This window comes from Carcharodon carcharias, chromosome 2 (genome assembly GCF_017639515.1).
Source record: "Carcharodon carcharias isolate sCarCar2 chromosome 2, sCarCar2.pri, whole genome shotgun sequence".
Lineage (NCBI taxonomy): Eukaryota > Metazoa > Chordata > Chondrichthyes > Lamniformes > Lamnidae > Carcharodon > Carcharodon carcharias.
Genome location: NC_054468.1, coordinates 128394461 through 128414646, shown reverse-complemented (window position 1 = coordinate 128414646; position 20186 = coordinate 128394461). Strand labels below are relative to the sequence as shown.

The following is a 20186-nucleotide window of genomic DNA, read 5'->3' as shown; positions in this document are numbered from 1 at the left end:
GGTGATATATTTCCAAGTCAGGATGGTGAGTGGCTTGGAGGGGAACTTGCAGGTGATGGTGTTCCTATGCAACTGTTACCCTTGTTCTTCTAGATAGTAGAGGTTGCAGATTTGGAAGGTGGTATCAAAGAAGCCTTGGTGAGTTGCTCTAGTGCATCTTGTAGATAGGACACACTGCTGCCACTGTTCATCAGTAGTGGAGGGACTGAATGTTTAAAGTGGTGGATGTGGTGCCAATCAAGTGAGCAGCTCTGTCCTGGATGATGTTGAGCTTTTTGAGTGTTGTGGGAGCTGCACTCATCCAGGCAAGTGGGGAGAATTCCATCACACTCCTGATTTGTGCTTTATAGATGTGGACAGACTTTGGGGAGTCAGGAGGTGAGTTACTTGCTGCAGGATTCCTAGCCTCTAACCTGCTCTTGTAGCCACAGTATTTATATGGCTAGTCCAGTTCAGTTTCTGGTCAATGGTAACCCCCAGGATGTTGATAGTGGGGGATTCAGTGATGGTAATGCCATTGAATTTCAAGGTTGATGGTTAGATTCTCTCTTGTTGGCAATGGTCATTGCATGTATGGTGCAAAGGTTGCTTGTCACTTATCAGCTCAAGCCTGAGTTCTGTCCAAGTCTTGCTTCTTATGGACATGGACTGCTTCAGGAATTGCGAATGGTGCTGAACATTGTGCAATCATCAGTGAATGTCCCCACTTCTGACCTTATGATGAAGGTCATTGATGAAGCAACTGAAGATGGTTGGGCCTAGGACACTACCCTGAGGAACTCCTGCAGTGATGTCCTGGGACTCTCACAATTGACCTGCATCAACCACAACCATGTTCCTTTGTGCTAGGCTCCAACTAGTGGAGAGTTTTCCCTTTGATTTCCATTGACTCCAGTTTTGCTAGGGCTCATTGATGGCACATGCAGTCAAATGCTCCATTGATGTCAAGGGCAGTCATTCTCACCTCATCTCTTGAGTCCAGTTCCTTTTTCCATGTTTGGATCAAGGCTGTAATGAGGTCAGAAGCTGAGTGACCCTGGCAGAACCCAAAATGAGCTTCAGTGAGCAAGTTATTGATGTGGAAGTGACTGTGCTTCATAGCATTGCTGACAACTCCTTTCGTCATTTTGCTGACGATGGAGAGGTGAAAATTAGCCGGGCTGGATTTGTCCTGCTTTCTGTGGACAGGGCATACCTAGGAATTTTCCACAAGCCCCAGATGTTATTAAGGAGGACTTTGCAGGGTCAACAGGTCTGGCTTTGTCATTGTCATTTCCAGTGCCTAGGTCAATGCCGGATGGTCCGTCCATCTGGTTTCATTCCTTTCACCATTCATAGCAATTTGACTTAATAGTCAACCATGTTGCTGTGGGTCCAGAGTCACAGCCCAGTTAAGGATGGCAGGTTTCCTTAGCGGACCAGATTTTTTTTTACAGCAGTTGATGAGACTAGCTTTTAATCCCAGATTTTGTTAACTGAATTTAAATTCCACCAGCTGTTGTGGTGTGATTTGAACCTGTGTCCCCAGACCATTAACCTGGGCTAGTGACATTGCCATTATCCCACTGCCTCCCCATAATGAAGATTGTTTTGTTTATAGTTGTTGAAAGTTTAATTTGTATTTTCCTCAGATTAAGTAAATTGGGAATAGCCCAATTCAAATTACCATGGACTTTGGGAAAGAACCAGGTCCAAATGGCTTTTCCTTGTTTCACATTTAACCTGAGAATTACTGAGGGAGTGCTGCACTGTCAGTGTTGCTGTCTTTCAGATGAGAGTCTGCCTGTCTGCCCTCTTGAGTAGACATAAAAGATCCCATGACACCATTTTAAAGAAGAGCAAGGCAGTTCTCCTTCGTTCTCAACATTTAGCCCTCAACCAACATTACTAAAGCAGATTACCTGGTTACAATTACAATGTTGTTTGTGGGATCTTGCAGTGTGCAAATTGGCAGCTGCTTTTCCCACATTGGAACAGCGATTTTGCTTCAGAAAGTACTCATTTTGGTGGTAAAACACTTTGTGGTGGCCTGAGGTCGTGAAATGCAAGTTTCCCCCTGCCCCCTATTTACTCAGTTCCTCTGTCTAATCCATAAAAAACCTTCATTGGATATGCATTTTTCGCACAATGTGTCTTCAGTTTGTACAACGGTGTGTGTGTCAGAAACAGTCACTAAATCTGTGGAAAGGTAGAGCTTTCTGAGTGAAGATGCGAGGAGTGGTGAGGGTTAATACTGTCCTTCGGCAGACACCAACTGTATATGATACAATAAATCACTGCTGGTCGAAGTGGATCTTCCTTCTCACGGTCAGTGGGCTATGTTCCGGGAGGGCGAGGGGGGTGGTTGGCTGCCGCTTCCATTAGCTGAGTTGGTCCCTCCCTGCGCCGCTTCTCATTGGTTCAGGATAGGGTTTGGCCCACGGAGAAGAGGACTGGAGATTGAGGATAGCAGCAGACAGCAAGTTGCAGGTTTTGAGAGTGGACTGGAGAGGGGGAGAGAAAGAGACTGCAGAGAGGAGAGGAAACACCCAGAGCAACCTGACTCAGGAAGGGGAGAAAGAGAGAGACACACAGAGAAAAGAAAGAGAGGGTCCAGTGTCCAGCCTGACCCCAGGGGGAGAGGGGGAGAGGGTCCAGGGTCCAGCCTGACCCCAGGGGGAGAGGGGGAGAGGGTCCAGGGTCCAGCCTGACCCGAGGGGGAGAGGGTCCAGGGTCCAGCCTGACCCCAGGGGGAGAGGGGGACACTTTGAGCAAGCAGACCAGGGGGTCAGTGAGGGGACGGATGGTGAGACGGAGCGGGTTTGCGGGCTGATTGCGGGAACTGAGCGGACACAGCCGGAGGCGGAACCTGTCGGTGTTTGGAACCACTCCGCGTTTCCTCGCCGGTCACCTGAGTGACTCCCTCCAAGCCCGGAGATGGGAGCCGGCATCTCGGCGCAGGAACCCGGCCATCCCAGCCCAGCCGGCAACCCGAGTGAGGAGGAGAAAAACCGGCAGGAGGCGAGCGATCAGGAGAGGCAGCACACTGACGGGCCGGATAGCAGGGTGAGTGCATGGGAGGGAGGGTGACTGTCCTCGGTTTCACCCTGGGGGAGGGGGAGGATGCCCTTCCTCAGCCTCAACCCGGGCTGGCTCTAGGGTACTGCAGGCACTGATCAAGCCAGGAGTCCCAAACCTAGCGGCCCTCCTCAGACCAACTCCTAGGGCAGTAGTAGTTTACCCACCTCCTTATCTCTCCTCTTGCCCCCCTCCTCCTCCGTCTCTTTGTTTCTCCCCTAACCCCATGTCTTTAAATTAAAGTTGTCACAGGAAAGGCTTTGACACTAAACCTGGTATATTCCCACCCCCCAGCAATGTATTGAAAAAACGAATTGTTGCAAATGTCAGTACTTTTGTACCCTGGTTCCTGTATTCCCATATTCCTGTCAACATTCAGAAGCCAGTCAGAGCATTCTCGGTACTGGGGACTGATTAGTAAGATTCTTCTGATCAGACTGAGCTGAATGTGACCTTAACTTTACTAATCATATTTTAGTTCGGTCTTTAAACGGGCAGACACTTTTAACCGCACGCCAGCTGTACTTTCTTAGATTTTGACGCCCTTTGTACTTAACGTCCTTGATTTCAGGACATGCTTTTTTTTGGTCAGAACGAGTTGATATTTTGGTGTTGGCCCGTTCACCCAGGACCATTGTGGTCCTCCTTACACGGGGCAGGGAGGAGAAAATTCACAACTCCCTGGTGAGACCGATGAATAGAGGGGTTTAAGGAGAGGGGTTTTCACAAACACTAGAAAGGGAGGGTTTAATTGGTGCTCTGGCAGCCTATTAGCAATTCTATCCGGACAATCTGTTACCATATTGGGAGTGCATTATAAAGCAAGGAGACACGTGAATGAAAGGGTGGGGTCTGTCGTCAATTGCAACACGTTTGGAGTCTCGAAGCTACACTAGCTAAGAGTAGATGTTGTCAACAAACTTGTACTGTATATATGGCTCTGTTCCTTCATCCCAAGGTAATTAATTATAAAATAAATGCTGAGTCCCCAGTACAGCTTCCTTGGGGGGGGGGGGGGGGGGGGGGTGGAGCAAATCAGGTCTCCCATCCTGCCAATTGGATTTTGTACCCATTATCCCTATGGTCTCCTCTCTCCTAACTGATGCCATGTCATAAATGCCAATTTCAGTGGGCAGAGATTAATTGGCTGGGGACAAGTGGTAGATTAAGCATTAAATTATTTAAATACTTCCCCACTACCAGATAAATTTAAGGGTTAAATATACCCTGACCTTACTCAGTGAATGTGTAAAAGCCCCCACTTGGGAGTTGCGAAGGTGAATGGCATAGATATTTAACAGGAAGCCAAGTACATGAAGGGGAAAGGAATAGAAGGATGTGTGAGATGAAGTAATGCGGGAAGAGGCTGGATTATAAACATTGACACACAGGCCAGTAGGGCAAAAAATGTCTCTGTGCTGCAAATTCTATGTAAATCTGTGACTGTGAATAAAGGTGTAAAGCGAGCATTCCAAGAATAGAGGAAAATATGATTTTAAAGAGGGATATATAATTAGTATGAGGGGGGGTGAAGATGATGTAGAAGAAATTCACCTATCAGAAGCTGAAGTTGCTTCTTCCAACTTTTAAAGAGGAATGTAGGAGTGAGGCTATAGGAGTATCCGAGGAAAGATGGGGAGTGAAACTGTAGGGGTACCTGAAGAAGGCATGTAATATAAAGAAGATTACTATAAGGAGGTTAAGGTAAATAAGGATTGAAAGTTACCAAGATAAAAGCAAAATACTGTGGATACTAGAAATCTGAAACAAAAACAAAAAATGCTGGAAAAACTCAGTAGGTCTAACAGCATCTGTGGCAAAAAAAAGCAGAGTTAATGTTTCAAGCCTCTATGACTTCTTCAGAGCTCTTCTGAAGAGGAGTCATCAGGGCTCAACGTTAACTCTGTTGTTGTTAAAAGTTACCAAGCTCATATCCCAGAATACTGAAGACTGGGATGAGAAAGCAGAGGCTCTAATTATATTACCAAAAGAAAACACTTGGAAATGGGAACTGTGCCAAATGACTTGAGGGTAGAGGAACTGCTTCTCAAGAAAGGTGGACAACTGAATCATGAAATTACAGACCGATTAGTTTTACCTGCTTCGAGTAATCACTTGGTCTATAATTTGGAAAGAGGTTAGTGAACATATATAGAGAGATAAACATAGTTAATGATTAGATCAGTGACATTTCTTTGGAACAGAAAGATGTTAGTCCTTTTATCTCTATTAGATCAACCCTCAATCTTCTGCACTCAAGGAAATACAACCTAACATTTTAAGCCTGGGTCTCATTATGATAAACTGTGTTGCATCCCTTCCAAGACCAATATGTCATTTGAGGTGTGGTGTCCAAAGCTGTGTGCAGTTCAACAGATGGGCTCTGACCAAATTCTGTACAACTGAAGGATTACTTTCTGTACCTGTGGACTAGCCTTTAGTTGATTGCTATACCTGGGCACCCAAATTCCTTTGCTTCTCCACAATTTGTTGATATCAAATTAGGGTACATGTCAAACTGAAGGGGATTGTAGGGGAACATAGGTGACGGAATGGGCCATGCAGAGAGATCGGTGGTGTATGTTTGATGAGGTGTAAGAATAGACTCTTAACCACGAAGGATTGGAGAACTACAGGCATATTCATAGAGTTCTAAAGTTGGTAGTTCAGGTACAAAGTGCCTAAAAGGAATTGGATTTTATATTTTGGGGTGGTGGAGACTTCCAATTATAGAGGCCATTATTCTTTTGATGTGATATTCCAAAACTCCCAACTGACTTGTGATGCTTGGTTCCTACCGTAGGTAATGCAACAGGCAAATTGTGCACAGCAAGGTCCCATAATGGAAAATTGAATGCATTTACTATTTGGACCTTTATTGTGCATCTCAATTTCATGGGCAATTAATTATTTTTAAGCAAAGCTTGATGTGTAGACAAACATGACAGCCATTTTGTGCACGGCAATGTGTCTCAAATTTTGGACAAATGATCAATTAACTGTTTTCTTGTGTTGATAAAGGAGGAATGTTGCCCAGGACACTGGAAGAACTCTGAATCCTCTTCCTGAGTAGTGGCACTTGGTTTAATGTCACCATATGAACTAATTCTCTACATGAAGGTAGCTGTATAAACTGGATATATTCTCCCCCCCCCCCCCCCCCCCCCCCCCCCCAGCGGGGCCCAAAGTAGCACTATTTAATGAACAGGAAGAAGGCTGTTTTTCTCTTCTTTCCATAACAACAGCTTGCATTTATATAGTGTCTTTGGCATTGTGGTATTGGACAAAATTTGACCATGAACCACTTGAGGCAAAATTAGGACTGTGAGCAATAGCTTGGATAAAAGGTTTTAAAGAGTGTCAAAAAGGATGGAGAGAGGTTTGGGGAGGTAATTCCAGATAAGACGCAGCTGACAACAGGAGTGAAGAAAATCACATGTGCAGGAGCCTAGAATTTGCAGCCAGGATTTCTTGGTCTATATTCCCATATTTTCAGAGTCATGGAGCCATTCTAATAGAGTAGCATAGTGTGACTGTGGTGCTTTTGTTGCTTCCTTTATGATACCTGTACCATGTCTGAATCTTAATGTGGTGATGTAAAATTCCATCCATTTGATTGTGCCTCAGTGGCTGGGGTGTTAATCCTGTTCTTTAAAAAGGCTGCTTTCAATATGGTTAATGATTTATTGATGATTTAAAAGTGGTGTTTTTTTCAGATAGTGACCTGCTAGAGGGCTTTAAAGTTGTGAAAGGGCTTGATAAGGTAGATGTAATGATCCACTTCTGGGGGGGAAGAAAAGGAGGGCCCATAATTAGAATAGAATCATAGAATGCTCACAGCACAGAAGGTGGCCATTCGGCCTATTGTGTCTATACCAGCTCTCTGTATGAGTTCGTCAGCTAGTTCCACTCCCCTGCCGATTCCCCATAGGCCTGGATTATGGCTGATCTGCGACCTCACTCCATATATCTACCTTTGCCCTGTATCCCTTGATACCTTTGAAACATATCTATCAATCTCAGATTTAAAATTAACATTTGATTTTGCAAATTTCTGCCACACTTGGTGTGTAGAAGTATTCTCCAATTTCACTCCTGAAAGATCTGGCTGTCTTATAAATATAAGATAGTTACTAATAAACCCAGTAAGGAAAGATGGTTACTAATAAACCCAGTAAGGAATTCGGTCAAAATGTATTTCCTTGAGTGGTTAAAACAGGGAACTGATGCACATGGTGTGCTTGAGGTGAACAGCTTGGATATATTTAAGGAGATGCTAGATAAGAACATAAAAGAAAAGGAATAAAATTATATGTTGGCAGTGTTAGATGAACTAGGTTGGGAGGGGCTCATGTGGAGCATAATTACTGACCAGACCTATTGGGCTGAAACAAAAAACTGCGGATGCTGGAAATCCAAAACAAAAACAGAATTACCTGGAAAAACTCAGCAGGTCTGGCAGCATCGGCGGAGAAGAAAAGAGTTGACATTTCGAGTCCTCATGACCCTTCAACAGAACTAGGTGAATCCAAGGAGAGGGGTGAAATATAAGCTGGTCTAAGGTTGGGGGGGGAGGAGAGAAGTAGAGGGGGTTGGTGTGGTTGTAGGGACAAGAATGCAGTGATAGGAGCAGATCATCAAAAGATGTCACAGACAACAGAACAAAAGAACACAGGTGTTGAAGTTGGTGATATTATCTAAACGAATGTGCTAATTAAGAATGGATGGTAGGGCACTCAAGGTATAGCTCCAGTGGGGGGAGCATAAAAGATTTAAAAATAATGGAAATAGGTGGGAAAAGAAAAATCTATATAAATTATTGGAAAAAACAAAAGGAAGGGGAAGAAACAGAAAGGGGGTGGGGGTGGAGGAGGAGGAGGGAGTTCAAGACCTAAAGTTGTTGAATTCAATTCAATATTCAGTCCGGAAAGCTGTAAAGTGCCTAGTCGGAAGATGAGGTGCTGTTCCTCCAGTTTGCGTTGGGCTTCGCTGGAACGATGCAGCAAGCCAAGGATAGACATGTGGGCAAGAGAACAGGGTGGAGTGTTAAAATGGCAAGCAACAGGGAGGTTTGGGTCATTGTTGCGGACAGACTGCAGGTGTTCTGCAAAGCAGTTGCCCAGTTTACATTTGGTCTCTCCAATGTAGAGGAGACCGCATTGAGAGCAACGAATACAGTAGACTAAGTTAGGGGAAATGCAAGTGAAATGCTGCTTCACTTGAAAGGAGTGTTTGGGCCCTTGGACAGTGAGGAGAGAGGAAGTGAAGGGGCAGGTATTACATCTTTTGCGTGGGCATGGGGAGGTGCCATAGGTGGGGGTTGAGGAGTAGGGGCTGATGGAGGAGTGGACCAGGGTGTCCCGGAGGGAACGATCCCTACGGAATGCCGCCGGGGGGGTGAAGGGAAGATGTGTTTGGTGGTGGCATCATGCTGGAGTTGGCGGAAATGGCTGAGGATGATCCTTTGAATGCGGAGGCTGGTGGGGTGATAAGTGAGGACAAGGGGGACCCTATCATGTTTCTGGGAGGGAGGAGAAGGCGTGAGAGCGGATGCGCGGAAGGTGGGCCGGGCACAGTTAAGGGCCCTGTCAATGACCGTGGGTGGAAAACCTTGGCTAAGGAAGAAGGAGGACATGTCAGAGGAACTGTTTTTGAAGGTAGCATCATCGGAACAGATGCGACGGAGGTGAAGGAATTGAGAGAATGGGATGAAGTCCTTACAGGAAGCGGGGTGTGAGGAGCTGTAGTCGAGGTAGCTGTGGGAGTCGGTAGGCTTGTAATGGATATTGGTGGACAGTCTATCACCAGAGATTGAGACAGAGAGGTCAAGGAAGGGAAGGGAAGTGTCAGAGATGGGCCACGTGAAAATGATGGAGGGGTGGAGATTGGAAGCAAAATCATCGATGTACCAGTCCTACTCTGGCCCCCTTCCACAACTCTTTCTCCAGTACATCGATGATTACTGGAGAAAGAGTTGTGGAAGGGGGCCGGAGTAGGACTGGTACATCGATGATTTTGCTTCCAATCTCCACCCCTCCATCATTTTCACGTGGCCCATCTCTGACACCTCCCTTCCCTTCCTTGACCTCTCTGTCTCAATCTCTGGTGATAGACTGTCCACCAATATCCATTACAAGCCTACCGACTCCCACAGCTACCTCGACTACAGTTCCTCACACCCCGCTTCCTGTAAGGACTCCATCCCATTCTCTCAGTTCCTTCGCCTCCGTCACATCTGTTCTGATGATACTTTCAAAAACAGTTCCTCTGACATGTCCTCCTTCTTCCTTAACCGAGGTTTTCCACCCACGGTCATTGACAGGGCCCTTAACAGTGTCCGGCCCATCTCCCGCGCATCCGCCCTCATGCCTTCTCCTCCCTCCCAGAAACATGATAGGGTCCCCCTTGTCCTCACTTATCACCCCACCAGCCTCCGCACTGAAAGGATCATCCTCCGCCATTTCCGCCAACTCCAGCATGATGCCACCACCAAATACATCTTCCCTTCACCCCCCCCAGCGGCATTCCGTAGGGATCGTTCCCTCCGGGACACCCTGGTCCACTCCTCCATCACCCCCTACTCCTCAACCCCCACCTATGGCACCTCCCCATGCCCATGCAAAAGATGTAACACCTGCCCCTTCACTTCCTCTCTCCTCACCGTCCAAGGGCCCAAACATTCCTTTCAAGTGAAGCAGCATTTCACTTGCATTTCCCCCAACTTAGTCTACTGTATTCGTTGCTCCCAATGCGGTCTCCTCTACATTGGAGAGACCAAACGTAAACTGGGCGACCGCTTTGCAGAACACCTGCGGTCTGTCCGCAAGAATGATCCAAACCTCCCTGTCGCTTGCCATTTTAACACTCCATCCTGCTCTCTTGCCCACATGTCTATCCTTGGCTTGCTGCATCGTTCCAGTGAAGCCCAACGCAAACTGGAGGAACAGCACCTCATCTTCCGACTAGGCACTTTACAGCCTTCCAGACTGAATATTGAATTGAATTCAACAACTTTAGGTCTTGAGCTCCCTCCTCCATCCCCACCCCCTTTCTGTTTCTTCCTCCTTCCTTTTGTTTTTTCCAATAATTTATATAGATTTTTCTTTTCCCACCTATTTCCATTATTTTTAAATCTTTTATGCTCCCCCACTGGAGCTATACCTTGAGTGCCCTACCATCCATTCTTAATTAGCACATTCGTTTAGATAATATCACCAACTTCAACACCTCTGTGTTCTTTTGTCTGTGACATCTTTTGATGATCTGCTCCTATCACTGCTTGATTGTCCCTACAACCACACAACCCCCCTCCACTTCTATCCCCCAACCCAACCCCACCGCTCCCCCCACCTTTAACCAGCTTATATTTCACCCCTCTCCTTGGATTCACCTAGTTCTGTTGAAGGGTCATGAGGACTGGAAACGTCAACTCTTTTCTTCTCCGCCGATGCTGCCAGACCTGCTGAGTTTTTCCAGGTAATTCTGTTTTTCTATTGGTTTGAATGGTATGTTCCTGTGCTGTTAAAAATCTAAGTTAAAAGATTGAAAGGCTGCCTTGTGGGGTGGACCAATAAAGTGCCTCCCTTATCTACTCCACCCCCTGCTTCTCCCCAAAGGACTTTTCTTCAACAGTTTGACTCAACTCCAATGTAGGTGGCTTTGTCCATATTTCAGTCATGCCATACGTGTCAGGGGTGAGCCTGATTCTGAGAGTGGCCACACTTTTTAAAAAAAAAAATAAAACTAACCATTCACAGCCTGAATTCTTTTAGTGAGTGCAGACATTCTCATGACCCTCATCATCATCATCTCCCTTTTCAGCCTTGCTCCCCTGGGAGCAAGGAGAGGAAAGAAGAAATTAAAACACTCATTTCTCTCTCTGGGGATCACAGTATCTTCACTTTACAAATCAGTGCAGTTTGCAGTACAACAGCTGGTATACCTTGGAATCTGTAGACAGTTCCTTACTTGGATTCAGTTAATATATGGAGGTGAGCCTGATCCTTGCACAGTTAACAAATGAAGTGGCTGAAACAGATAGCATTGATGCATTTAAAGGAAGTCTTGATATATACATGTAGGAGAAGGAAAGAGGGCTATGGTGAAAAGAGATAATTAAAGTGGAAGGTGGCTTGTGTCGAGTATGACCATCCGCGTGTAGCTAATGGCCTGTTTTCTAGGATTCTAACTGAGGGAGTAGCTTAAGCATGAACAACTGATGCATCAGTGTGGCTTTAACTGGGGATGTTGAGGGTGGTCTATTTTAACCTCGTCAGCTCACTGCAATTTTTATTCAAAGCTTGTGACATTTTTGTCAATGTTTTCAATTTGATTTAGGTAAGCGTGGTATTTAGTACATCATACATGATGTATATTGAGATTTTCGATCCTGATATCTCTCTTTCAGACTATTTAGTTGTCTGCCAATGTAACCACATACAGGATATGCCTAAATATGGCAGGACTTTGAATTGCACACAACAGTAAGATAATCATCAAATCCTCATATGTCTCTCACATAGTCAGTTTTCTCAATGAAGGGGCAATCAATCCTGACTTGAAACTGTTTCTTGCATAAAGCTTCCCAGGTAAAATAAACTGCATTTCCTAAACGATTGTGTCTTATTTGTGGTTGAATTGGAATTTTGGGGTTTCTGTTGATTTGAGCAAAACCTTCGTAGACTCATGGATGTCTACAGCACAGAAGGTGGCCATTCAGCCCATCGTGTCTGTGCCGGTCAACAAAGATCTGAGTAGACTAATCCCATTTTCCAGCGCTTGGCCCATAGCCCTGGAGGCAATGGCAACGCAAGTGTGTATCTAAATATTACTAAAATGTTATGAGAGTTTCTGACTCAACCACCCTTTCAGGCAGTGAGTTCCAGACTCCCACCACCCTCTGGGTGAAAAAGTTTCTCCTCAACTCCCCTCTCAGCCTTCTACCTCCTTACCTGCAATTTATGCACCCTGGTTATTGACCTCTTCACTAATGGAAAAAGTGCCTTCCTATCCAAAACAAAAATACCTGGAAAAACTCAGCATGTCTGGCAGCATCTGTGGAGAGGAACACAGTTAATGTTTCGAGTCTGAATGACCCTTCAACAGAACGTTCCCTCATAATCTTATACACCTCTGCCAGGTGCCCATTCAACCTTCGCTGCTCCAAGGAAAACAACCCCAGCCTATCCAATCTTTCCTTGTAGCACAGACCTTCCAGCCCAGGCGTCATCCTGGTAAATCTCCTCTGCACCCTCTCCTGTGCAATCACATCCTTCCTATAAAGTGGTGACCAGACCTGCACACTCCTCCAGTTGTGGCCTAACCAGCGTTTCATGCAGTTGCAGCATAACCTCCCTGCTCTTGCATTCTATGCCTTGGTTAATAAAGGCAAGTATCCCATATGCCTTCTTAACCACCTATCTACCTGCCTTGCTACCTTCAGGGAACTATGGATATGCACACCAAAGTCCCTCTGATCTTCGGTACTTTCCAGGGTCCTACCATTCATAGTGTTATCCTTTGTCTTGCTAGCTGTCCCCAAGTGTGTCACCTCACACTTTTCCGGGTTGAATTCCATTTGCCACTGCTCTGTCCACCTGACTAGTCTATTGATATCTTCAGTCCGTTGATATGCTTGTGCAGAAGCTTTGGTTAATGGGACAATTGGAGCCTTCAAGGACAAGATGGATAGATTTTTGTCAGGTAAGGATATTGAAGTGAAGCAGGTAAATCGAGTTGAGGTACAGATTAATTGAATGGTGAAGCAGGCTCAAAAGGGCTGAATGCCATTTTGTTCTGCGGTCCTTTCTCATAACCTTTGGCTTCAGAGATGCTGGAACTATTTTTCTGAACCAATCTAATTCCATTGACCTCCAGCATTTTATTAAAAGTAAGAGTTTGCCTTAGTAATTTCCCTACAGTAAAAAATAAGTCTTGTTTGGAATCTGCTTGGCCCCCATGCTGCAGGCAATATCCAGTGTTTCTTTTAAAATTCATTAGGCTTCCAATAAGTGTTTTATTTTGCCTCCCATCAAATTACATTTGAACAAAATCCACACGCAAGTCAGTCTTGAAGACAGCATCTTCAAAAACTGCAACAAGTTTCAGTCCCGACCAGTCAGCCAGAATTTTGATTGTTACATGTGGCCTCCTGTTCTCTAGAGAATTTGGAACATGTTTGCACTGAATGTTTGTTTAAAAACTAGAAGGAGATGATGAAAGTTTCTGCTGAATGTCTTATTCACAGATATTGTCAAGGGTATGAAGCCTTCTAAATTATTCTGGTCTTGATTTTGTTTACCCCGGTCAGGACTTTCTGGAAATTCTACAGCTTTCCCAACTGTAGCTGCACCAATTTCAAATCTTCACTACCCTTCTCTGCCCTGAATTATGCGTACTCCAACTCTTGTGCACCCCTTCAATGACCATTGGCAACTGTGTTTCCAGCTACATAAAGCTATGATCTGGAATTCGCTCTCTATACCTCGCTGCCCCTCTGTCTTCATTTGACCCAGCTTTTGATCTCAACTTCAAATATTTCCTCCTTTAGCTAGGTGCACAGTTATTCTAAACAATAACCTGCATTTATATAGCACCTTTTGACTGTATTCCCAAGTCACTTTACAGGACTGTCATCAGGCAAAGTTTAACACTGAGACACAAGATTTGTTTTACTCTTTACGGGATGTGGGCATCACTGGCCTAATCCATCCCTAATTGTCTTGTATGGAACATTTCAGAGGGTATTTAAGAGTCAACACATTGCTGTGGATCGGGAATCACCTGTAGGCCAGACCAGATAAGGATGGCAGATTTCCTTCCCTAAAGGACGTTAGTGAACCAGATGGGCCTTAATGGCAGTCAACGATAGTTTCATGATCAAAATTACTGGATAGCTTTATATTCCAGATTTTTTCCATAATTGAGTTTAAATTCAATCAGCTGCTGTGGTGGGATTTGAACCCCTATCCCTAAGTGCATTAGGCTGCGTCTTTGGATTACTAGTCCAGTGACCACTGCGCCATCATCTCCCCTTAAAGGTCCAAGGGTGTGTTTTAAGGAATATCTTAAAAGAGGAGAGGCAATGAATTTTAGGAAGGAAATTCCAGAGTTTAAGGCCTGGCAGCTGCAGGCACAGCCACCCATTTTGTGGTGAACAAAAATTAGGGACACGTAAGAGGTCAGAAATTGTGAAACGCTGAGTTTGTGGAGAATGTATAGGCAGAGGAAGTTAGGGATGTGAAGAGAGGGGAAGTGAGGAAGACCATGGAGGGATTTGAACATGTGGGTGAAAATTTTAAATTCAAAGCTTCTGGTCCACCAACGCCAATGTAGGTAAGAAGAAACAAGGGACTTGGTAACAGCTTAGATTTGGATACCTTTATCTTTTAAATTTCTCTCCAAGTTACTCATCCCTTCTCTGACTCCTTTCAGGGGGTGTAATTGTGTGTGCTGTACCTTACTGCCATACTAGACAAAAATTTATTCACTTGATCATCAGGGAGTCCTTCAGACACTCCAGTTCAATGCACTGGGATACTAAATCTGAATGAAAACCTTGAAATTTGTGCTTTTTCTTAACGCTTGGCCACTTGGAATGTAAACACTGGTTTGTAGCTTCTAAATGGCTGCATGCTTTTTTTGGAATGACTTTTGCACATTGCTTATCCAACCTGTGCACTGTCATGTAGCATTTACAACTTGGCAGGTTAGTTAGATTAACTTGCTTGCAGCCCTAGATAACCCCATTTGCTTTTTGGTAACTATTTAAAACCAGAGACCAGGGCTTCAGTTGCTGAGGCTTGCAACTGCTTTTTGTTATATTCAAAGTTTGAATTTAATATGGGAATATTCCTGAAGTTGGGCAGGCTACAACATGAAACTAACCAACAGAAAATTCTGGAAGAACTCAGGTCTGGCAGCATCTGTGGAGAGAGAAACTGAGTTAATATTTTGGGTCCTTATGACTCTTCCTCTGAAGAAGAGTACATGGACTTGAAACGTTAACTCTGTTTCTCTCTCCACAGATGCTGTCAGACCTACCGAGTTTTTCCTGCATTTGCTGTTTATTTTGGATTTCCAGCATCTACAGTATTTTGCTTTTGCTGAAAAAAAGAGATTTGTCTAAGCTTTTCACCTTGCGCTCATCAGGGCACCTTGCAAGAATGCCAGTGTAAAGGCAAAAACAATTTTATACTGTATGCGAAGAGATTGGTTGGCAAGTGCCGTTGCCATGGAGAATGCACCAGTATGGTCGCTGACAGTTAACTGCCAAACATTTTGTTTAAATTTCATTAAATTGGATTGGCCAGCAGCTCCACCAGTGGCAGCACCAGGAGGCTATCAGTGGCAACTGCTGGGACTGGAGCTGAAGTGAGGGGCCCAAGGCCTAGGATCCTGGAGCAAGTAAGTCTGGGGCTTTGGGCCGGGAGGGTGAGAGGGCATTTAGGGGCAGTGGGAGGGGGAGGGTGGGTTTAAGAGAGAGATCAGATAGGAAGGAAGGGTGGATTCAGTCTAAGGGGTCCGCCCTGCAATCGGCAAAGGGCAACCGCTGAAGCGTGACCACCCTCTGCTCCGCCTGCCCCCTACGTAACCATTTGAGGTTAAAAATCAGGCTTCCAGCTCCTGCCCTGCAGCCTATGCCAAACGTATGATGGCATAGGCAGTGTAATAATAGGATCAATAGGCTTTGATAGCAAGCCAAATTAATCCTTAAATAGTCAGCTCGGGCTTATTGTATCTGAAGAACGGGCCATGGAATACTTGAAATCTAGTGGTTTCATGGAGTGTTTATATAGAAAAGCTTAATAGATTCAGGGTGGTTATGTCCTTAGTGGCAATGTCCTCCAGGATTCCCATGGGAATTTGTTTTGAGATTGCTGCTCCTTGGGACTTCGCTTCAAATGAGAGTGGCATCAACGGAATGTCAAGTTTCTCTTGCAAAAGTGAAATTGAAAATGTGGCTTTATTAGGAAAGAAATGAATGAGGCAGAGGGCAAGAGAGAAATGCTAATTGCAAAAGGGAATGTAAAGCAATATGGAATATTTATATCTAGTCCATTATGCATGGGTAGTGCTGGCTTTGTGAATACTCAGTGAATTGATGTTAGAGGATGGGGATAATTAGAGTTGCACAGATGTTATTGTCTCATTCCCTCCTTGTTTCATATCTCCATTATAAATTCCTATGTCACCATTTATAATTGAAATTGGCCATATAAACTCATCACACTGCAATTAGAGATTTCTACCAATGGAGAAACGAGCTTCACTAAGGCAAGTTTAGAAAAATTTAAGACGCAGAAGGAAGCCATTTAGCCCATGCCTGTGGCTGCCAAAGAATTATCAAGATTAAGCCCACCTTCCAAATCTTGGTCTGTAGCCCTGTAGGTTATCCAAGTATTTTTTTAGATGTGCCAAAGACTTATGCCTCTACCAACCTTTCAGCCAGTGAATTCCAGACTCCGGGTGGAAAAAAAACTCATTCATCTCCCTCTAACCGCTTCACCAATTACTTTAAATCTATGTCCCTGTTTAGTGACCTCTGTTAATGAAAATAGGTCCCTCATATCTATTCTATCCAGCCCCTATGTAATTTTATACACCTCAAATTAAACTCCCCTCAGCCTCTTCTGTTCCAAGGAAAACAACCCCCAGCCTATCCAATCTTTCTTCATAGCTAAAATTCTGCATTCCTGGCAATATCCTCATAAATCTCCATTATATCCTCTCTAGTGTGATTACATCCTCCTCCTAATACAGTGACCTGAAGCGTACATAGTATTTTAGCTGTGACCTAACTAATGAGTCATACGGACTCAAAACATTAACTGTGTTCCTCTCTGCAGACCTGCTGAGTTTTTCCAGGTATTTTTGTTTTTGTTAGTGTTTTACACAGTTCCTTCATAACCTCCTTGCACTTATACTCTATACCTTGGCCAATAAAGGAAAGTATCCCTCCTCAACCATCTTGTCTACCTGTTCTACCTTCAGGGATCGGTGAACATGTATTCCAAGGCCCCTCTGTCCTCTCCACTTCTCAGTATCTTTCCATTTTTTGTGTATGTGGCAGTTTCCATTATAAATATGCATATAAGAATTTCTATTTATAGAGAATACAATGTGCTAATTGGCTCAAAAGATAGGATTTGTAACAATTAAAGTTATACTTAAATGGTGTTGGAGGTGAGAGCACTACCAACTTAAGTCATTGAGTCAGAAGGTTGTGGGTTTGAGCCCTGCTTCAAAGAATTGAACACATCTAGGTTGACACTCCTAGGGCTGGATTATTGGAGGTATCATCTTATGATGAAATTTAAAATGAGACTCCATCTGTGCCTTGAGTGGGTGTCAAATGATCCTACACTTTTTCTGAAGAAAAGCAAGGGTCCTGAACAATATTCACTCCCCCCAACTGATAAAACATTGTTATTGTTGTTTGGACAATCTTGCTGTGTGCAAATTAGCTCTAGTTACTCCTATGGTGTAATAGTGACTGTACTTCAAAAGTAATTCATTAACGGTGAAGTGACTTGGGACACCCTGAGTTCATGAAAGTTGCTATATCAATTCAAGTTTGTTCATTTGCTCTTTATACCTCACTGCTATCAGCAGAAACACTTTGCAGATTTTGGTCCTTGTATCTGCTGACCATTTGCCCATTAAAGCAGAAAGAAGATTTGACTCTTGAGACGGAGTTTAATGACCCCGTTGGGCAGGGCCATAAAATGCAGCAAGCCATTCAAAAGTCCATTGATTTCGGCGGGACCTTAAAATCCTGCTGGCGTAAACTTCTGCCCTTGAAGTCTACAAGAGATTTTCCACAACTGTTGTAAATTTTAATACTGGGCGCAAAGGGCAACGAAAAATGCATGTATGAAACATTTACCATGAGAAGCTTTTAGAGATCAGTGGAGTGCAGTGTTCACTACCCTGATTTTCTCTGCATACTTCTGGCTTTAAAGCTGTAGTGGAGTTGGTGGACTCTGGTTCTCCGCTGGTCAGGCTTTTGGATGCTACACAGATGTAATCTGATATACGTCAGTAAGTAGAACTACCAGAATGTACATTTTGTATACATGACCTGTGGAAAATGCAACAAGTATATGCCCTCTGGAAAGGGGCTCATTTACCAAGTATTATTCAGTATTAACCTCTGGAGTGAACCCACCAGTCATCAACTGGGCTTTATTGCTGCAGTGACCCAGGTTATTACAGTACTGTTGTTTCTGTGACAGACCAGATGGACAAGAGAATCGTAGAATCTTAAAGCACAGCATGAGGCCATTCCTTTGAACCAACTGTCCGATTTAGTTCCTCCGCCTCAGCACTTTTGCCCTCCAAATCCTGAAAATTAGACCTCTTCAAGTACACGTCCAATCGTCTTCTTGAAATTTCCTCCAGAATCTGATTCCACCACTCTTTTCACACAGTGCATTCCAGATCTCAACCCTCTGAAGAATGTTTTCTCCTTTTTTTTTTTCTGACAGTTATTATAAATTTGTGACCTTTGGTTGGTGACCTACTTGCTTTATCAAAACCCCTCAATTTTGAATACCTCTTATTAGATCTCCCTTTTTTTTTGCTCTAATCCCAACTTCCCCAGAGCCTTGACATCCTTCCTGAAGTATGGTTTGATAATTGTGTGCACTGCTCCTGCTCTTGCCTAACCAGCAGTCATTTATAAAGATTTAGCGTGACTTTTATGTTCTTGCATTGTGTCCCTGCTAACAAAGCTGTGTATTTTGTTTGCTTTCTTGCTGCACTCTCGACTTGCCCTGCCATCTTTTAAAGATTTGAGAATCTGTACCTTCAGGTCTCACTGCTCTTGCACATCCTTCAGAATATTACCATTTGGATCAGTAGTTCCTGAATGATTTTCCAATGTGACCCTGTTTTAACATTTGAAAATTAACATGACCCCAGCAAAAACAAGGTAGCAATAAAGCAGTATATAATCATGAAATTTCACGTTGTAGATCAACATGTATGATGCACCATAAGTATGAACATCTGTTTTTAAAGCACTTTGTAAAAATGCTATTATTTTATGTACTTCTGACATTACAGACAAGTTAAATAAACTTTTAATTTTCTACAAAGGATTTCAATTGACACAATATTAATTGTTCCAGAGGCGACTGTTTCACTGGGGATTCTGCTGCACAGTGCAGCTTTAAAATAAAATGGATTTAGTTCACAAAGTAACTAAGGTACCTGAATGTGGGAGGAGTGCAGCTTCAATGTGGGGCCAGGTTTCGAGGAAAGTAGAGTGCTTTCGAACAGGCATAGAACATAACGTGCAACAGTTACTGGCCGCTGAGGTTTCGGCCAAGCTCTCTCGTCCTCAGTGACGGAAGCCTGTGAAACCCCACACCCCCCCCACACACCAAGTATACTGTAATCAGCTCCTTTCCCTTTTTCCCCTACACAGACTATAATCAGGCCCTCTTTTGGCCTAGTACGCTGGGCCTGTGAAGCAGAGTCGCCAGGTGGGGGTAATGATTGTGTAAGAAATTTATCTGTGTTTGCCTTTTTGTTTGCCCAGTGTTTAATTGGTATATCCTGTTCCCTACAGTTCTTTTGTAGCTGGCATGTGGGGAAGATCATATCCACTTTGTACATCTGCCAACACGGAAGCTGCACTGTGCTTCTGGATACACTTGGTCTGCAAGTAGATGGAGTCTCCTAAGCATGACCCTAGCGAAGGCCTTCCTAGTGATGCTAAGGAGTGTGGGATAGCCCTGTAGTTGCGTCATGCATGTCCAATGGAATGGACCCTACCTTCCAACAGCGAGGGAGACAGTCATGAAGGTGTGGCAGCAGATGGGGCTCCCATGTTTGAGCAGTTTGGCTGAAATTCTATCCTTGCCAGGTGCCTTTCTACTTGCTAAGCAACCAATGGCCTTTGAGGGTACTTCGTTTAACTTGGCCATGAAGGGAAGCTGCAGGGTATAATTCATCTATTTGACAGGTTGTGAGACAACCGACTTGATGTGTTTTTTTTTAAAAAAAAGGTCCAACAGGCTGAATGGAATGCAGTGTTGGTGAAAACATATTTTCTCTCTTGTTTGTCAGAGGTCAAGAAATGAGCAGCTGCACGTGGAACACTCCTTATCAGATTAGTTGTC

At 44.2% G+C, this 20186-nt stretch overlaps 1 protein-coding gene across 1 annotated transcript in view; it reads left to right on the top strand.

The window, feature by feature from the left end:
* Window positions 1–2747: 2747 nt before the first annotated feature.
* LOC121293128 (A-kinase anchor protein 12-like) overlaps window positions 2748–20186 on the top strand; it is a 378319-nt gene continuing 360880 nt past the window's right edge. The window contains exon 1 of the mRNA XM_041215844.1: window positions 2748–3045. Within this exon, the coding sequence (XP_041071778.1) occupies window positions 2917–3045 (129 nt within the window). The 5' untranslated portion in view covers window positions 2748–2916. The remainder of the gene's footprint in view (window positions 3046–20186) is intronic.